We start from the raw sequence: 19,783 nt of genomic DNA, 5'->3' as shown, positions 1-19,783 counted from the left end.
GCGTGTCTCCATTAAACATCTATCTATAGTTAATCTATAGTTAGATAGATGTTACCTCCTCACTGTCTGCGTGTGTCACTGCCTGCTGCTGGTGGAGCCTCTACACTACTTGCGCTGTCTCACTGTCTACATGACGGCTCACCAGATCCTTGGTTAACAACGTGTTAATGCGATGAACTTGGGATGCATTGATTATGGCTGACCTACGGATGTCACTTGCTGTCCTGGTTGTTCACACTGTCCTATACACAGCCTGCCAGGGTGAGTAACTTACTGTTTGTTTTGTCTGAGGACTGTCGCTACCGCTGTGGAGCCGACGCTCCGCGGAGTTAGCTGCTAGCTAGCGCTAAACTAACCATCATTAACCAGTAAAAAACAGGTCAAACCTCCTGCTGTCGATACGGGGAGCCTTTCACTGCATGTTATGTTATAAATCATGTTATGTTATCGATCTATGTTATCTCGTCCATGTCGAGGTTTGTTAGGTGAGTCTGAAACAGCAGGTAAAATAGGAGCTCAGGTAGCAGTCTGTTTATACTGAGAGGAGACTAGCTACCTTAAACACCAGATCCTGTATGCGTCCTTTAAAAGCATCTAGGTATCAGAGACCCTTGAGTCTTAAAAAATGGCTTAAAAGGTTGATGTAGAATCGATTTAATGAAATTAAAAAAGGGATGACGGGATGCGTTGATGAAACTCTGCTAATCTTCTAGCTACAAAGGTAGTAATGTGTGTATTATAGCCTCTTCTTTCTTCCTAATTGGAGTAATGCTGGACAGTAGGGATTAAATCATGATCGTGGGAGCGATTTTGCAATTACTTTATATGGCGCTATTGATGATGTGTATCATAATATGATATAGTGCAACTGGCATTTAATTGTCCTCAGATGAGATGGTCACATGGGGCATGTCTGCTTTGGTTTTATTTAGTGCATTCTTTAGAAAATGCTGCTTCACGATGAAGTCTGGTGTTCATAATATATTTTTTATCTTTCTACATATTTCCTTCACATATTGTGTGTCTGCAAATGTTTATTTTTAACTTATTAGTTTGTAGTATATTGAAATGCTCTAGACAGCAAACTAATGCTGTTATTACATTATTACACTGATGTTATTACATTAGAAAATAGTTCCAAAAACTTGGCGGACATTTTTTCTTGTTGTCTGCTTTGACTTGTTGAAAGCTTTCATTGTGGTTGAAAACAGGAAAATTGAAGTGAACAAAGTCGGTCGCCCAGCCTGCCAAATTCCTGTGCTGATATGAAGGCTTGTGTCACTGAAAAAAGCGAAGAAGTATGCTTCCATTGTGAATTACTTTACCCACTTGAAAAGTTTTATAGGTAGTCATTTTTGCTTTCTATTTGATTTAATTTTTTGTCACACACGGTAGCTTTGTGCCGCTTGACATCTTTGTGGCTTCAAACACAACAATGTATATTAAAATTGTCACATTTCTAGCTATGGAAAATCTGAAATGTCAGTCTTGTTTCATGTTTAGTCAGCATTTATCTTCCTTTTTTTTCCGTGGTTCTTTTATTTCTTGCGCCCAGTATGTGTGGGCATTGTGTGAGTCAGCACTACAAAATACATTGTAGCCCATTATATTTCCCCCTTTATCTCCTGGATGTGTGGCTTTCTTGTTGTTTTTTTTACAATCCCATCCGGCACACAGGCTGTTGAAAGGTCATTTTTCCACTGAGAATTCCCTGGCAGCTCTTTGAGTATAACTGGAATGCCACATCCCATTCTTGCCTAAATAGCATTACTCAATTTCAGAGGAACCCAGTCTCTTGGTTGCCTAATTATACTAAGTGAGTTATTAAAAAAAGAAAACACACTCTCCTGCACCTAATGCAACGACTGCACTTTAAACACTTCCTCTACTTCATTTTTTTAGCACTTTGCATTGAGATATTTAGTTATGCGATATATCTTGGTTCACCATCCTTGGCAGGAAGTAGCCTTAAACAGATCCCCCCACAAACCGGTGGAACTTCTTTGCTGTATTCTTAAAAAGCCAAAAAGGGAAATAGCTGCATGTTAAAGAACGAAGCTGATCGTTTAAAAATAGTTAGGCTCTATTTATGACTTTATAAGTTGTAGTGGATAGTAAAGCTGTATGCCAAATTAGCAATACCAATACCAATTCTTCACAGGTGCACTACATGTACCAAATTATCAAAAAACGTCATCGCTTTAAGCTCACAGGAAATATAACCACACAGTAACATGTGCTGTCAATCAAACTGCAGCTTTAAAAAGGTGAAAAACAGACCTTTTTTTGAATGATTTAAAGTAGTATGTATGTTTTCTGAGATTTTTCTGAAGCTGCCTCACCACCCTCTCAAAGCACATTTCCATCATGCAATGTATTGTAGGAGAAGAGTGTGCTTGGAAAATAAACCTTATTTACAGGGCACAGTACCTCCTTTGAGGTGTTTTAATGTCTCCTGACATACAAAAACCAGCCTACAATCCTCACATAGTTGTGTGAGGTTTTGGGACACAGCGGTAAGTCTTCAGGCTGTTGCTGCCCCCTGCTGTGTATTATAGGAGCTGTAAAATTCTCTGTAACTCTTCAGTACTTAAACAGTTTTGTGCCAGCGGATCACAGTTCGTTTGACTTCATGCAAGCTAATGGTCTTGCAAATGTTTTGCTATGTCTCTGCAGCTCTGTGGTGTAACTGCACCACTTCTCTGTGTCAGAAGTCTGGCTTCCAGTGTGAGACTGATGGGGCCTGCAGGGCTTCCACCTTCTTCAGCAATGGAAAACAGCAGCACAGCCGCGGCTGTATCCCACAGGAAAATCTCGAGCCCCCTGGGAAACCGATCTACTGCCTCGGTGTAGAAGGCTACCTATACACGCAGTGCTGCTACACTGACTACTGCAACAGCATTGACCTCAGAGTACCCACTGGTGAGATTCACATTTAGTTACCTGTACTGTTTATATCACCAATGTCCGTGAAAGTCTGCTGTGCTAAATTAAAATTATATAGTGTTAAATGTCCTGCCTGTTCAGTGATCCCTCCAAAGAAATCCACCTAATATTCCACATTGGGAATCACCAGTAAAATTTAAATCAAAGCTGTGGGAAGTAGGGGGACAGGTGCTAGTCAGCTGTTTGCATATAGCCTTATTGTATTTCTTGACTGTCTTAAAAGACTTTGTAGTTGCAATGAATGCAACTCATTTGCTCACATGTATCTCTACAGAGGTTTAATTATTCTGGTGTCTTGGAGTTGGTGTCTGGAGTTAAAATATAGTGTGTATATTTTTCTCAGCTGTGCGGATGAGTTCACTGAAGTTTTGGCTGTTTATCTGCTGTGTGCGAGGGTCTGCTAGTTAGAAGATTGGGATACTTTTTACAGCTTGTGGCTTCAAGGGTGAAATCATCACAAAGCCAAAACACAACAGAATAATTTGGATATTTTAAAAAAATGAGCCTTTATAGGATTAATTTGCAGTTAATCTAATTCAGTATTTTTGTAATGCTTTTTTTTTTTCATTTCATTGTGACGCCATCAGAAATCGGGGGAGGCTACGGCCCGGGTGGGACATGGAGGCTCGTGGAACTGGTTGCTGTGATCGCAGGGCCGCTGTTCCTGCTGTGTCTGCTGCTGTTGGTGGGTGCGTTCATATATCATTATCACCGGAGAGGCTACAACCACAGGCAAAGGCTGGAGGTGGAGGATCCGTCCTGTGACCATCTCTACCTGGCCAAAGACAGATCCCTGGAGGACCTCCTTTGCAATCTATCCACGTCTGGTTCAGGCTCTGGTCAGTACACAGTTTGGTGGTGGAACTGCAGCCTGACAGTCATGTTGTGGATCTTCATCAGCTGGTATCTAGTAATTTTTTTCTATTGTCATTTTCTTTCTGGGCAGGTCTCCCTCTCTTTGTCCAGCGGACTGTAGCCAGAACAATCGTCCTGCAGGAGATCATTGGTAAGGGGCGTTTCGGGGAGGTGTGGCGAGGACGCTGGAGGGGTGGTGACGTGGCGGTCAAGATTTTCTCATCCAGGGAAGAGCGCTCCTGGTTCCGTGAGGCTGAAATCTACCAGACGATCATGCTTCGCCATGAAAACATCCTGGGCTTTATCGCTGCTGACAACAAAGGTGCAACCCAGTCATATGCAATATTTAATTTATTTAGTCAAAGAAAGCACAGTTCATCTTTTCAGCAGTTTACGAGACCTTATTATGCATTTTTGTTTCACTGTGCTGTATAACAACTAGTTATTCTAAAGTAAAATTATCACTTCTCGAGTATCTTCATTTGTATGTCTCTCCCTTAGACAACGGGACGTGGACTCAGCTGTGGTTGGTGTCAGATTACCACGAGTACGGCTCTCTGTTTGACTACCTAAACCGCTACTCTGTCACTACCGAGGAAACGATCAAACTGGCACTATCAGCTGCGAACGGCCTCGCACATCTGCACATGGAGATTCTTGGAACGCAAGGTAGTGTTTGTACTATTGTGTAATCATGTTGATTGTATTTAAATGTCCTAGATTACACTTTCAGTAAATATGCAGTATTTTACATATGTTTCAGGTACTACATGTAAACTGGGAAATTCTTTGAAAACTTCTGCCTTGAGTAAATAGCCTTCCTTGTTCAAACACAGCCACAGTACAGATACTGTGGCTGTGTTTGGAGTCTTTGTCATCAGACAATCAAGACACCTCCCCGATGGTATTGTTTTAGTTAAAGAGTCTCTTTCCTGTACAGCCACAGTCACAGTAATGACGCAGTAATGCAGAGGCAGGTCAAGTCTACTTTCTCATTTATACTCACCAGCCAGGCATACCCGTTCAAGTCCATATCTCCATATCTAATCGGCCAATTACATGACTCAACTACATGCATTTAGGCATGTAGGTATGCTGAAGTTCAAAGCCTTTTAACATGGCATGGTCAGATGGGCTGGTCTGAGTATTTCAGAAACTGCTGACCTGCTGGGGTTTTCCCACACAAGCATCTCTAGAGTTTACAGAGAATGGTGTGAAAAAAGAGAAACAATGCAGTGAGCACCAGTTCTCTGAAAGAAAAATTGGAAGACATTTGGAAGAACATGTCTGGTTGATGCTAGAGGACAGAGGAGAATGGCCAGACTGCTCTCAGCTAATAGGAAGGAAAAAGTAATTCAAATAATCATGTATTACAGCCAATGTGTGCAACTTTCAATGCACAACACATCAGACATTAAGGCTACAGCAGTAAAAGATCACACAGGGCACCACTCCCATCAAATAAGAACAGGAAACTGAGGCCACATAACACACTGGCTCAACAAAATTGCACAATAGAAAAACAGGAGATTAATTTCATGAATGTTCAGCAACTGTGTGATCATGTGATCTGTCATATCAGTATGGACAAACATTTCTGAGGAGTGTTTTACCGCACCTTGTTGAATCTGTGACACAAAGAATTAAGGAAGTTCTCAAAGCAAAAGGGCCAACCCAGGACTAGGAAGGTGTACCTAATAATTTGTCTGGTAAATGTATTCATGCAGAAACTACCGGCAGTTCAAAACATCAGTTTTGTGACTTGTGTTTAAACTGACATGCTATAATTCAGTTTCATAATCCAGTGAATTTTAGCATTGCTTGTGTGCACCTCCCTTACACTCTGTGCATATCTGCGTTATCAAAAAGTGCCTTGATCAACACCTTTTGTCACTTCCACAGTAGTTTTAAGTTTGCCTCCCCCACCCACAGACAGGAAAACAGCATCAGGCGTTGACAGCTGAACTTTTCCGTTTATTGCAAGACTCTGACGTAACTGGCCTGAGTCAACAGACTATGTCACAACCTGATATTTAAATGTTACTCACAGAGATTGTGCACTGACAAAGGCCACCGTGATATTTTGTAGTATATTTTGTCTTGCATATTTTGGTTAATCAGAGAACAATATTTCTGTTGTTGAATGGGCGGCGTGTAAGCCGTGCTAAGTTACAAAACAGCTGCTTTTCAGTGATTTATGTTTCATTTCTTTAAGGCTTGGTCTCACCTATACTTATCTTTGAACGTTTTTCTCTGTTGAGTCTGCTTGATCATAAAGTGTTGCAAAAGTGGAGGAATAATTCTATTTCTCGTAATCAAACTGTAGTAAATAAAAGTTTTAAAAAGTAAGTTAAAAAAATGGTACTTGCACGAACACGCTCTATTTTCATGTTGACAAAACAATTGGATTTAGAAGAAAGTATTAACAAGTGACTGTTTTCCTTCATGTCATGATAGGAAAGCCAGGCATCGCCCATAGAGACTTGAAGTCCAAGAACATCCTGGTGAAGAAGAACTGCACCTGTGCCATTGCCGACCTGGGCTTGGCTGTCCGTCACGACTCTGCCACGGATACGATCGACATCGCGCCCAATCAGAGAGTGGGAACCAACAGGTCTTTCTCACCTGCTGACTTAACGCTGACCATCGTTTCTCACAGATATCTTCTGACATCTTTCCCAGAATATCCCTTTATCCTTTACGCCAGCACAAACCAGGACTGTGTTTATGTTCCCCAGGTACATGGCCCCAGAGGTTCTCGATGAGACCATAAACACGAGACACTTCGAATCATTCAAATGTGCTGACATCTACGCTTTAGGCCTGGTCTACTGGGAAATTGCGCGCCGCTGTAACAGTGGAGGTTGGACTCTATTTGTTTTCTCTTCGGATACTTGAACTGCCTTGTTTGTTGTTGTTTTTTCCTCTCGTTGGATACACCAGAGACGGCACTGATCTGACCTCACACTGTTCTGTGTTATCAGGTATCCATCAAGAATACCAGCTGCCCTACTATGATCTGGTACCGTCTGACCCGTCCATAGAGGAGATGAGAAAAGTGGCGTGCGACCAAAAGCTTCGACCCAATATTCCAAATTGGTGGCAGAATTACGAGGTATAAAAATTAAGTTCAAATCGAACTAAAATCTGCACTTACATCAGAAAGGTCTTACTTTTGCAGTTTGGGCCATTATTTATATTTCTAATCATAGCATTGCATTCATCATCTTAAACTAACAGTGTAACTTCCTCTTAGGTTCTTGGTCGTGGTGTTTCTGTACTACACTCTTGGCTTTGTTACAGCTAGGACAACACATAATAGAGTTCATTCATTTCCAAGATTCACTAGTTTCTGAGTCTTTTAGTAATTTCTGTGCAGCTCCACGTGTAGCGTGATAAAGCATAGTTTCCCCCACCAGAGAGCAATGATTACTTTAGTTTGTTAGACGGAGGCCACACCTCTTTATCTTTAAATACACACATTTGTGAAAGAGGTAGGAGAGCTCACTAAATTCCAGTATGGTACTGTAACAGGATGCTAACATTGCAACAAGTCAGTTCATGAAATCAGCTGTAAGTGGTATCATAGCAAAGTGGATGCATTTAGGAACTACAGCAGCTCAGCCACAGAGTGGTAGACCATGTAAAGCTACAGAGCAGGGTCACCAAGAGCTCTTCAGCACAAAAACTGTGCATTAGGGGCTTCGTGGCGTGGGTTTCCATGGCTAAGCAGTACATGTGGAGGCACTCCGGTATTTTTGTTTGCATACATTGCAAATCTTGATCACAGTTCCCAAAAAATCCACATTTGTTGAGATTTTTTTAAGCCAATCATGGAAACTTTTTAAGTTTAAATTATATTATTCTCAATGATCTTATGTTTTTGTTTCAGTTTGTTATATATATTTCTCGTGTTGCCTTTTCCGTAATGTGTACAGATCATTGGTGATCTTCATTCATGCTGAATCTGATAGCCCAAACTACAAAAATAAGACCCAGAATGAAATAAACTGGGTTATTATTAAAACTGCTTTTCTACATTGTTTTGATTCTTATTACTGTTTTATGTAAATTAATTAAGGTAATCTGATACTTGTATTCTTCAATATAAAATAGCACTCAAATGCTGTTCATAGAGTGTCTGTAATACAAGCTCTTAAGCCTTAATTGTGTTTTCCTTGTGCTTATCAGGCCTTGCGGATCATGGGTAAAATCATGAGGGAGTGTTGGTATGCTAACGGAGCTGCACGCCTGACGGCCTTGCGCATAAAAAAGACGCTGTCCCAGCTCAGCATTCAGGAGGACATTAAAATCTGAGCATGTGTGAGACAGCAGAGCACTGAGAAAGAGCACTGAAGAGGACCCGGCCCCTCCATCCAGACTGAGAGGAAGGGGTCGGGCCTTCTAAAGAGATGGCACAATGAAGAGTGGCACTTTGTAAAATTTTACCGCACAGACACTTCTGTCAGGTTTGAAACCACTTTATTTCTGACAAACCCTACCTCGCTTTACCCAGCCAAAACATACAGGAACACCTTCCCTGTCTCATCCTTAGCTCCCGCTGCCAAACCTCGCCCTCTTTCTTCACCCTGCACGCTGCACTAACACAGTTTCCTGAATTTCTTGTGTATGCAGTCATTAACAGCACACGTACTTAACCAAGTTACATTTTAAAAATCTGCTGGTGTTTTATTGTTTCAAAGTGTGTTGACAGTAATTATTAATTAGTAAACAGCATTCGCTTCTTTTGTCTCAGCAGAAGAGCATTAACTAATTTATACTGATTCTGTTATATCAGTAATTGAATACTGTGCGGGAGCTTGTGGGCCATCTGTGTAGGTTAATTCCTGCCATGCCTGCAGCATTCAAAGGAAGATTTTATTGATACCAGTCTCATAGAGATCAGGACTCCTGGTAACCGTTCAGTCCAGGAGAAATGAGGCCTGCACAGTTTTCACTGTTTCATTCACTCTGAGTCTGAACACAGTGCAGAAACAAATAGAAAAAAGACTGTGGGGGACTCCTTTGTGAGTTTGTTATGAGATTGAAATGATTGCTAAGAGGAACAGATAAGCTGGGAGTAATATTTACATTTCCTGATTCCTGACATATGGCATTGCTTCGAAATCCTTTAGCACAAATAATTCACCTGATTTTAGTCTGTTCATATTTAGTACATATTTAGGAATTATTAAACATCACTAGGATGGAGGGCAGCAGCTACTGCTGACTTCATGAGCTTCAGACCACTCACGTAAAATACAACAAGATGCATGCAGATCCATGTGTTGTATGTTAGTATCATAGTCTCCTGTTATGAATGCATAACCTCAGATAAGCTTGTATACACAACATTCAGATATTACACTGCCCCTTCAGTGCAGTTCAGAATCCATGTTTAAGCTCATATTTTTTACTCTTACAGCATGTCAGAGGTTTTTTTCCCCTCAGGGCACTTTCTTCCTGATCAAGTATATTTACTGCACTGCACATACATTAGCCTTTTAAGGTGATACTTCAGTTTAGGTCTGAGTGTGTTTTCAGATGACTTTTTTAGTCTTTTTGGGTTTTTTTGTAAAGACAAATATTTACCAAATTACTTTGTGACCTGTGAAGTAACATCATTGTAGTTGTCAGACGACCTGCTTATAGTACTTTATTACTGCCAAGCAGTATAAGTTAAATTCATATTTCTCTCTATGCCCCCCTACCCCCACCATGCTATACCTCCTTAATGTGCATATTTTGCCTTATGTATATCCCTTCACTCTTAACATTGTCAGAAATCACTGCATTTTTTTTATGTATTCAGGAAAAATGTGCACTTTCTGTCTTGAGCTGTATGCAGATTCTGCAGGTACCGTTTGCATGTATTCGTGTGAAGCCTGACAGACCAATTGTGCACTACTACTGACCTCGCTGCATTAAAACCAACCTTTTCTCAGAATCATCTCCGGCCACGGCCTCCAGTGTTTAAAATCACGCCACTGAAAACGAGAATGTTTACACAAATCATGCCAGTCAGATGAGCTACCTTTCTGACTGGAAATTGTAAAGATAATTTTGCTTTTCTTTAATCTCTGGGAGAAAGAAGTGTTGAAACTAAATACTGCTGAAATGCCTTTGTGTTAGCTCACATTTTTTTCCAACCTGTGTTGGTTTTTTAAAAAGACCGGGGAGCTCTACTGAATGTGAAGCATATTTATACTTTCTTTGTTTGCCTTACAGTTTAAAAGTGAATATTGCATTCAGTGTTTTTAATACTTTGGTGTCTGTATCCCTTTGGAGGAACGCTGGAGTGAGAGTAAAATCAAAACAAACAAAAAAAAAAGTATAGGTATTATATTACATGTTGTAAAACTCTGTTTATGTTATTGAAATTATTCTACTTAAAAAAAAAATCCTTCAGGACAATAATCATGTAACATTCAACACAAATGTAATAAATGCAATCATTTTCCTATGTGGTGTCCTATTTCATTTTTGTCACCCTCCCCACTCGAAGAAATATTTTTATACTCAAAAGAGGTCGAGTATTGTATTCATGTGAGAAAACCTACGTTTTGATCCTGCAATTCTTCCCAACTTAATATTATTTTTCAGCTCATTGCTTCAGATTAGTTTTGCCCATGCGGTGTTAGAAAACATCTAAAAAATTAGGCAAGTAAGTAAGTAAAGTTTATTTATATAGCACCTTTCACAGACATGTGTCACAAAGTGCTTTACAAGAAAGAAAACAATACAATCATAAATACATCATAAAAACCCTGGTCTAATTAAAAGCTTTTTAAAATAAAAATGTCTTTAGCTGCTTTTTTGAAGGTCTCCACCGAGTCCAGACACCGTAGAAATAGAGGAAGTGCATTCCACAGTCTGGGTGCGACAGCTTGGAAAGATCGGTCCCCTCGAGTTCTAAAAACGAGTGTGGGGGACCACTAAAAGGTTTTGAGTTGATGACCTCAGGTTACAAGAAGAGGTATGTGTACGAATCAAATCAGCAATATAGGGAGGGGCCTGTCTCTAATGCTCTAAAAGGTAAAACTAGAATTTTAAAATGGAACCTAAATCTGATTGGTAGCCAGTGCAGCGACTTTAAAACAGGGGTCATATGAGCTCCCTTGTTCGAGCAGGTCAGTAGCCTCGCTGCAGTTTTGAACAACCTGTAGACGAGCTATCCCTTTCTTGTTTAGACAAGTAAACAGGCTGTTACAGTAGTCGAGTCTTGTAGAGACAAAAGCATGGATTATCATCTCGAGTTCGATGGATGGATCCAAGTTTTGAAATGTTCCTCAAGTGAAAAAAGCAGGTTCTTACTATCTGATTTAAATGTCCCTCCAAAGCAAAAGCTTAATCAAAAATAACACCTAGATTTCTAAGGTTATGCTTCTGTGAGGAACCTAAAATCACCCAGTCGCTGTTTAATAGCAGGTATTGCACTGTGGGGTGCAATAATCAAAGTTTCTGTTTTGTCTGGGTTTAGCTGTAAGCTATTAAATAACAATCCATTTAAGAAAGGGTTAACAGGAAATACAAAAGCCACAGTCCCAACCAGCTAGATATTAAGGTCAAATATATTTATCAGTAATTAGCCACTGAAAAAATAAAATACAAACACTCTTAAAGAACCTTTATTGCTCATTGTTTAAATTATAATATCACTGTAGATTAGTACAAAAACTGTGCAGTTACATAGAGTTGTACACAATCCATTTCACATATCCTAAAACAGTAAATGTGGCATGTTCCTCACTTTATCCTCTTTAGAAAATAGAAAACGCTGGTATGTAGTGATTTCGATAAAGTCAGTCCTCTAAACACAAACAAAACATAAAAACTACATAAACTTATAACAGCTGATGTTCTGACACAGTAAATAAATCACATCAACACAACACAGATAGAACAAAGAAAACAAAAATAAAATAATTGAAAGTAATGGTCAAATTAACAAAGCAGGACTGATTTTCAACAAAATGAGATTTTGGAGCACTGAAGCCATAAGCAGATCCCTTTACGACTAATAATGATGCCAGAACCGGCACGGTAGGGGGGAAAAAAAAAAAAAAAAAAAAAAAAAGTGTCTCTTGCACACATGCAGTTATAAGACAACACACTAAAATGGCAAAATATAACACCTATAAATATCCAGAGACAAGCACTCAAAGAGAATACAGCACAGTTAATGGTTGTCTCCAACAGCAAATTCATTTTAGACTTCACTCTAAGTGCTCTTCATGGTTTGCTTCGTGGCTGTCAGGCTACACAACAGATTGAACTCTGAGCCCTTGGATTCTTTGCAGAAACCTCATTCAGGTGTTTTGGGGGAAACTTATCAGGCCAAATAATGGTTCATTCTTAACAGAAAGGTACTGAGTGGCTGTAGAATATTGTATCCATTGCATGATGCTGATACTCGAGTAGAAAGGGCAGTCTAAGGCTGCACACCTCCACCACAGCTTTCATCCAGATCATTTTTTTTAAAACCAAATGAGCTTGAAAGGTCAGTTTCTTACGTTGGCCCCAGTTGTACATCTGGTACAGGGGAACGAGTCACAAAACCTCCTTGGTGGAGGTAACTACTCAATAAGTCTTTGCAAATTGGAAGGGTGAAGTGGTTCAAATTGAATATGGTAGTTTGTATGTATGTATTTTACCAGCATTTATATAATCAAGTTAACTGAATGAGGAGTAATATCAATAACATCATACTACTACTTACTTAAACAGAGAACAAGGCTCAGAAAAGGCTCTGATGTGTTAAGAGAGTGCTGATCAGTCCAAGCTGCACAGTTCAAAATCACCCTATTGGCAGGCTTTATTTGTGTGTAGATTTCAGCTTAGATCAGAAGTGAAGTGATGCCAGCAAAAGGCAAAACAGGCAAATCAGTTTTCCTGTAAGGTTACCGACTATTTTATTATTGGAAATGTATTTGGGAGTCGTCTAACTGTCCTATATATTGCTGGGTATTCCTGAGCAGCTACAGCTCCCCTCCAGAGGATTCTTGTGCTTCTGCGTCTTTCTTGGTTTTCCAGTGACTCAAAATTTGGCTCAATTTACAGGAGGTTCTGTATAAGCTGTAGTACCAAAAAAATATTTTTATATGGTTTAAAATTCACAATCTTTTTGTTTCTGTAGACAAATAGAATTATTCATGGGTGAATTACAAAAAAAAACAAAAAAAACAAGCAAAAATTATTGATAGAACTTCCATTTACTGTCATAATTCCCCTCTTATAGGCTTGGTTATCTCCTCTCTTATGCTCCGGTGTCATCTTTAAAATGTGCAGCCTTTCATTTTTTGAGCAACTTTTCCAATTTGTCCCTGTAGGCACAAAAATCAAATAATCACTTCAAGTTTATGTTCAGTGAATGCCCCTTATATATTAAAAAAAATATAGGTAGGCTTCAGTACAGAAGTGTACTTACTCTATTCTCTATCTGTAAGCACTAAGGCTTGGAGGATATCCGAAAGGGAGACTATTCCCTTCACCACCTCGTGCTCGTCCACTACCACCAGCCTGTGCACCTGCAGGGAACACAAAAACATTGTTGGTGTTACACTTATCTCAGCAAGGTACCATTTTTACCTAAGGAACGTGGGGAGAAACTGGTGTAAGACAAACTGTACACAGACAGCAGCTTTGATGGCAGAAGTAACAGTGTGTTGTTGTTTTTTTTTAATATGATTTCAAATTGTGTTTTGAAGCAATCATGACAATAGCATATGACAAGAGCATACAAATACCACACATACAAATGTGCATACAAATACCACACAAAAAGGTCCCGGCATGGATTCAAATGCAGGATGTTCCTGCTGTGAGGCAAACGGGGGTGTGCTTTTATTTATTATGGTGCTGAATTTTTTAATGTATACCTAGTTCTTTAACTGAGTAGTTTAGAATAAATCACAGTTCAAATTTAACAATGCCTATTTTGTCCATCTACATGGCCTTGCTGCAAACCCTCAGTTTATCCTCTTTTTGAAACAATGTAGCAATATGCCAATTAGACATGTGGTAATACTGATTATGATCCTAATCCTCATTTATATCATAGTGGGCCTTGATACAGCCTCTGAATTTCTCCTCTGCCTGAAACAAACAGCTTTAGCATCTTTCCCTTTAAGGCACAGGTGTCGAACTCCAGGCCTCGAGTGCCGGTGTCCTGCAGGTTTTAGATGTGTCCTTGATCCAACACAGCTGATTCAAATGGCTAAATTACCTCCTCAACATGTCTTGAAGTTCTCCAGAGGCCTGGTAATGAAGTAATCATTTGATTCAGGTGTGTTGACCCAGTGTGTTATCTAAAACCTGCAGGACTCCGGCCCTCGAGGCCTGGAGTTCGACACCCCTGCTTTAAGGCCACCCTCCCTTTAGCCAGCCTTCTCCTGATTTGCTGCCCCTCTCAAACAGAATGTTTGAACAGCAGGTGGTGAGGCTTCTATAGTCACAGGCAGAGCTGTGTGCCTACAATGACCATCACAGGGATATCACCTCTCACTCAAATCATACAGACCTAACAATGGGGGGAAAAAAACTCTGAAACAGAGCATCAGAGAATACTTTTACCTAAACTGGCCTCAATATTTTAAACTTTTATATTATATAGATGGAAAGAGAACATAAGGAAAGGCATAATAAGTTCCCTTTTAATGAATATTAAATTTTTTTCCAACAGCTGCAGTGACAAAACACTGAAAGTTAAAGCTCAAAATCTGCTATTCAGATTATGCATGATAAGGAGCTTAAATAGTGGATGATTGACACATGCAGTAGATAATGTGAACAAATAGTGTGTGCATCCTCTTCTCACCTCAGCCTCCACCAGTCTGTTGATAATGGCCTCGAGGGTCTCATGCCTGTTGCATGTCAGCACTCCTTCAAAGTACTGTGAGCGGTGCTGCAAGGCTTTGGTCACCGTCACATCCAGGTTGTTGTACGTCTTCTCTGCTGCTAGATTCTGTAAAAAGACATGCTCTTATATGATGCTTCTAATGCATTGTTCATGATTTACTGTCATCATAAGAGTGCATTTATGGTGTCACAGACAGCACAATGTGCCCTGTCAGATGGTGGTGAGACACCTAAACAGCATGCAGTGAGTGATAATAACTTACTATAACATCAAATTTTGAGTAAATGTCCACCACTCGACCTGCGAGACACAGCACAATGGAGCATAAAATTCAAGATTTCTGAGATGGTTAATGGAAAACCAACAGGGACATCATTTCAGTCAGTCCTCATACCTTTGTCATCAACAACAGGGAGCGCTGACACTCTCTGCTCAACAAAAATACCCAGAGCTGTGTAGAGCGGTGTGTCTGCACGGACCACTGCTATGTTCTTGAAGGTCCCGATATTCAGTTCTTCTAAAGTTTGCCTCAAGAACGAGGGTTTTGGCATCTCTGCTATCTGAAAACATAACAAGCATTTTAGATAACTGAATAAAAACTGTAAGGGAATGGGTGTTTTAGTTAAGGAAATTAGATATTCCCAGATTACTTAACTGCAGACTCTTCTCTATTCAAAACAAAAATGAAGATGACAGATGATTTAAAGTACTTAATGCAGCTGCAGTGTGGTGAGGAGCCCGGGGGGACTTACAAAAAGCTTCAAGAACTTGAGAATTCTCTTGTGTGTGAGAATATAGAGCGTGTTCCCCGTCAGTGGGTCAATTACAGGCAATCTGTGAATCTTGTTCTTCAGCAGAGATGACACAGCATCGTACAAACTGTAACACAGAAAGCAAATTAATAAAGTTATTTAGTCTGCTATATGTGACAGAAAACGACTGAATAAAACGTTATGAAGAGACACATTGATGAGCAACTTTATTAGTTAGACCTGTTCAGCTGCTCATTAATGCAATTATCTAGTCAGCCAATCACATGGCAGCAGCCCAATGCATGTAGACTGATTTTACTCTGAACACTGCATGTTTGTTGGCATTTCAGAAACTGGTTATCTAATGTGATTTTCCTGCACAGACATATCTAGGGTTTATTAATAATTTAAAAAATAAAAAAAATAAAAAAATTAAAAGAGCTGAAAATATCCAGTGAGTGACAGTGTACTGGGTGAAAATGCCTCATTGATGCCCGAGGTCAGAGGAGAATGGCCAGACTGCCTCAACCTGATAGGAAGGTAAGAGTAACTCAAACAAACACTTTCTGCATACAAACCAAGGTATGCAGAAGAAAATCCCTGAACACACAACACACTGAACCTTAAAGCAGAAAGCATTGAAAACATCTGGAGCATCAAGAGATGAAAAATATAACAAAGAAGATCCACGACTGCTGAACAGCTAGAATCCAATATCAGACAAGAATGAGACAACATTCCTCTTCTAAAAGTCCAGCAGCTTGTCTCCTCTGTTTCCAAACTGTTGTGAAAATGAGAGGCAATGATGCAACAATGCTGTTATTTAGCCCTTTAAACCACTAATCGTGTGTTTTACTGTGAATCTCAGCTCATCACCACTTGCCCTATTTTTTGTTGTTGTTGGTTTTTTGGGGGGTGGAGGGGGGTTGTTTTTTTACTTTACTTTTTAGTTATTTGATTTGTATGTGAGTGTGGTGTTTATTTGATTATTTGTGCAAAATATGAATACAAAGAAGAAAAAACACACTTAAAAAAAAAAAAAGAGGACGCTACACATAGCCCTGATATGGCCCTGTCCCAACATTTGAGACGTGTTGTTGACATCAAATTCAAAATTATTGTGGGTGGGTTTGCCATGTTTGGCAAACACACATTGCATTCTGATTTTATTTAGATTTCAACACAGGATCCCAAGGTTTGGGGGAATCGAGGTTGTATACTCTAGCCTTTCCTAATTTCCCAATAGTATATCTATGCAAAGTGGTTCTGGTCAACAAACTAACATCCAAAGGGACTTTTCAGAGTTTAATATTATAGTGCAAATAAGCATTCACAAACTTAACATAGCACATTCTGTTACTTACCTTGCATTAGGAGATATGCTAACCAGGGGCTTGAAAGAGTCTTGAAGGTACACCTCTATTGGAAATAAGAAAAGACAAATATGAACTTTCCCTTTAAGATATTACAAGTACATTATGTTACATATTAATAAAGGATTTTCACCTCTCCAGGTTTCAATTTTGTGCTCTTCCAACTCATATATCTGAACCTGAAAATTTATCATAAGTGAATGGAGGGATCAAGTAATGCAGAAAGGAAGAGAAAGTGCATGTTTGACCAAAAATAAGGTAAAATATACATAACTAAAACAACCTTGGATGGAGTTTAAGTTTGAGATTTAATTGGTTACATCTATTCCGTGTCTACATCTTACCAATGGAGATTTGTAATAGCGATGAAGAATGTTAATGAAGTCTGTGATGGTTAGCATACCTGCAGAGCAGAAACAGGAGTCCATTATTATTCAACTTTTTTTTACTTTTTAGTGAAACAGAGCCAAATGGAAGTTACTCTTACCAACGAAACACTGCTTCTTGCTATCCCATAAAGGCGCAGCACGCACCCCGTTAGAAACAAGAGCAAAGAATGCCTTTTTCACCTGAGGATGAATTGCACAACAGATTAAAGCTATACTAGATCATGAAAAATATATGTATTTAATTTAAGGCTTTTGTTTTACCTGAAGTGATGTATCAAACACAACTAATTTGGAGCTGGTGGGCACAAGGTCATAACAACGATGGGACTTCATAAACCTGGTGTACACATTGTGTTCTGGATCTACAGAAATGAGACTCAGCTGTCACCATTTTCTATAAATAACTGTTTCCCAGCATGACAGACTGTATTGCAAGCCCCTTACCTTCAATGACTGGGTCCTTCTTGCCCTCAAGATCATCAATAGTTACTGGAATCTGAAAGATAACGTTTATATCACCAAATGAAGTGATATTTTTTTTGGTTGCGTTCTATTTATTATATCACGCCAATATTGCACTGACTACAACACTTTATATTGTACATTTTAATATATACATTTTTTTTGACACAAAAGGGATACATCCATACAAAGCATTTCTAGAAATAACCTGATATTTCTAGAAATGGTTATTTCTAGAAACATGGTTGTGTTTATGTAAAATTTCGCAACCTGATATATTTGGTAAGATAACAATGTGGGAGTGGATGTTTTTGACATGCACGGCAAAGGCAGATCTGAAGTTTATTGTTTCTTTTAAAGAACCTTATCGTGGCTGATGTCGGAAAAAAAGTTTAGCCCGTGAGAAGTACAGCCCAAGGAGGCCTCTGATAAACATGTATTCACTGGAAGTGTCACTGGAAGTGTCACTGACAGGTCCGCCGTTTCCAGAGGAGTGATGAAAACCACTAAAATGTGAACGGTTTCATTGTTTATGACTTGACTCTGAGACGTGAGTAACTGTACTTTAACACCGAGCCATAGACTGCACTTGAGCAGCTGGTTAAACATCAAACAGTATAACTTTGCAGTCAAATAAGATCCGCTGTAATTGGTGAGATCATTTAGTGATTTCTGGGTGTCAAAAAAGACTCGGTTACACTGACAAGTAACGAAACTTTGGAAAATAAATACTATAACAGAAAGGTTAGCGGAGTATTTCCTAGCCTGTCAGTCAGTTGACATTACTGAGCCTGTCGAGGTGACTTTCTATTTACGCTAAGGCTCTTAAGCTGCGTCATTATGTCGTGTATTGTTATATTTTAGTGGTAATTGTACACAGGTACCGGGACTGATAATTATATGCGTTTTCCTGACAACTGACTAAGCGCAATAATAAGCGGGTTGGCCCCAACAACCACTCCACCAAGAATTTGCTCGCTAGCTAGCTTGTACCGTTAGCGTGCTTCAAAAAGTCGGGTAAGTTCATTTGGTTTAAACGTGAGAAAGCGGGCGTAAAACCACACTGTATATACAAGCTACTAACTTACACACTCCATGTTCCATTCGCTGGTTCTCCTCCCTGTAGCCGGTTTCGTGTGCAGCTCTCCAAACCTCGAAGGTCTTCCGCTAACTAACTAACAACGATCAGCATGAATGGTTGTGCTGTCTCTGCCGTAATTGCCGTAATATTGCCGCACTCCAGGGATGTCATTTTAGCTCTGAAGCAGGTAGCGCTCAGGAGTAAAGAATTTGTGGTTTGTTTTATTATTCTGTAATTAAGGGAGCGTTTAGGAGTTCTGTGGAATATTACTTTGAAGGAAAACTGAAAAATCCCCCAACTATTTACATTTACTCTGTTGTCTTGGAACTCTTGCATTCAGATGCTACATCTATGTATAATAAAGTGTGGTTGAACAAAAAAAAGTTAACGCTTAAGAAAATCTTTTGTAGTGCTTTTTTGCTCAGACAACTTCTTAATAAGGGGGTATATTCAGTATATTGTATCGATAAGGTATATTCAGGTATATACAGTAATATGTGGGACTCAGCCACTATTGAGCAGTATGAAGATGGGAAATAGGTAAATATTGAAAAAACTGGCTGAGAAAATACTGGGCATGAGTCTTTTCAGTTTCATGTCCAGTATTTTCTGGGCAGAGCAGAATAATTAGAAGCAGCATAACCTCTAACATATAACAATAATACTATATAATAAAAGAAGAAAGTACACTATACACGTCACAAGCATCTCTCTCTCTCTCTCTCTCTCTCTCTCTCTCTCTCTCTCACTCACACACACACACACACACACGTGTGTGTGTGTGTGTGTGTGTGTGTTTCATTGTGTAGCGGTTGAATGTTAATATGAGTGGAGATGGAGTCTTGGCCATTGCACAGACTGGTTGAAAATTACTGCACATTGTGATTTATCAGTCCCCACTGTGTGCTTGTCTATGTACACATGTGGTCTGCTGCTGTTGTTCATTGTAGAGTCTGACAGCAGCTGAAAGGAAATACAGATAATACAGATAGTATTGCATTGTGCAATGCACAAGAGTTGTAAAATATTTTACATCTGATAACTGTTTTGCAGAGCAGTAGAAGCAT

At 39.5% G+C, this 19,783-nt stretch overlaps 2 protein-coding genes across 2 annotated transcripts; one reads left to right on the top strand and one right to left on the bottom strand.

Annotated features, from left to right (window-relative positions):
• Positions 1-24: 24 nt before the first annotated feature.
• LOC100699905 (activin receptor type-1B) lies at positions 25-10,264 on the top strand. The gene is made up of 9 exons (XM_005469517.4): positions 25-261; positions 2,677-2,922; positions 3,534-3,785; positions 3,893-4,123; positions 4,303-4,470; positions 6,259-6,415; positions 6,540-6,664; positions 6,786-6,916; positions 7,993-10,264. The coding sequence occupies exons 1-9, from the start codon at positions 195-197 to the stop codon at positions 8,116-8,118; spliced, it is 1,503 nt and encodes a 500-aa protein (XP_005469574.1). The 5' UTR covers positions 25-194; the 3' UTR covers positions 8,119-10,264.
• Positions 10,265-11,413: 1,149 nt separating this feature from the next.
• On the bottom strand, positions 11,414-18,887 carry prkag1 (protein kinase, AMP-activated, gamma 1 non-catalytic subunit). The gene is made up of 13 exons (XM_003441301.5): positions 18,724-18,887; positions 17,618-17,669; positions 17,435-17,535; positions 17,272-17,353; positions 17,129-17,187; positions 16,918-16,963; positions 16,776-16,830; positions 15,412-15,538; positions 15,054-15,219; positions 14,922-14,959; positions 14,618-14,764; positions 13,229-13,328; positions 11,414-13,124 (listed from the first exon to the last, which is right to left on the bottom strand). The coding sequence occupies exons 1-12, from the start codon at positions 18,730-18,732 to the stop codon at positions 13,230-13,232; spliced, it is 981 nt and encodes a 326-aa protein (XP_003441349.1). The 5' UTR covers positions 18,733-18,887; the 3' UTR covers positions 11,414-13,124; position 13,229.
• Between the last annotated feature and the right edge of the window lie 896 nt (positions 18,888-19,783).

The sequence above is a fragment of the Oreochromis niloticus genome, linkage group LG5, assembly GCF_001858045.2.
Source record: "Oreochromis niloticus isolate F11D_XX linkage group LG5, O_niloticus_UMD_NMBU, whole genome shotgun sequence".
NCBI lineage: Eukaryota > Metazoa > Chordata > Actinopteri > Cichliformes > Cichlidae > Oreochromis > Oreochromis niloticus.
Note: the sequence above shows the minus strand (reverse complement) of the source record. Positions and strands in the feature narration are given on the sequence as shown.

Coding starts and splice junctions, on each gene's coding strand:
- LOC100699905 (XM_005469517.4), top strand. CDS start 195: ATGGCTGACCTACGGATGTCACTTGCTGTCCTGGTTGTTCACACTGTC. Junction 6,665..6,785: donor GCGCCGCTGTAACAGTGGAG/GTTGGACTCTAT, acceptor CTGTGTTATCAG/GTATCCATCAAGAATACCAG. Junction 6,917..7,992: donor ATTGGTGGCAGAATTACGAG/GTATAAAAATTA, acceptor TGTGCTTATCAG/GCCTTGCGGATCATGGGTAA.
- prkag1 (XM_003441301.5), bottom strand. Junction 17,354..17,434: donor TGTTTGATACATCACTTCAG/GTAAAACAAAAG, acceptor ATTCATCCTCAG/GTGAAAAAGGCATTCTTTGC. Junction 15,539..16,775: donor AGCATATCTCCTAATGCAAG/GTAAGTAACAGA, acceptor TCTGTGTTACAG/TTTGTACGATGCTGTGTCAT.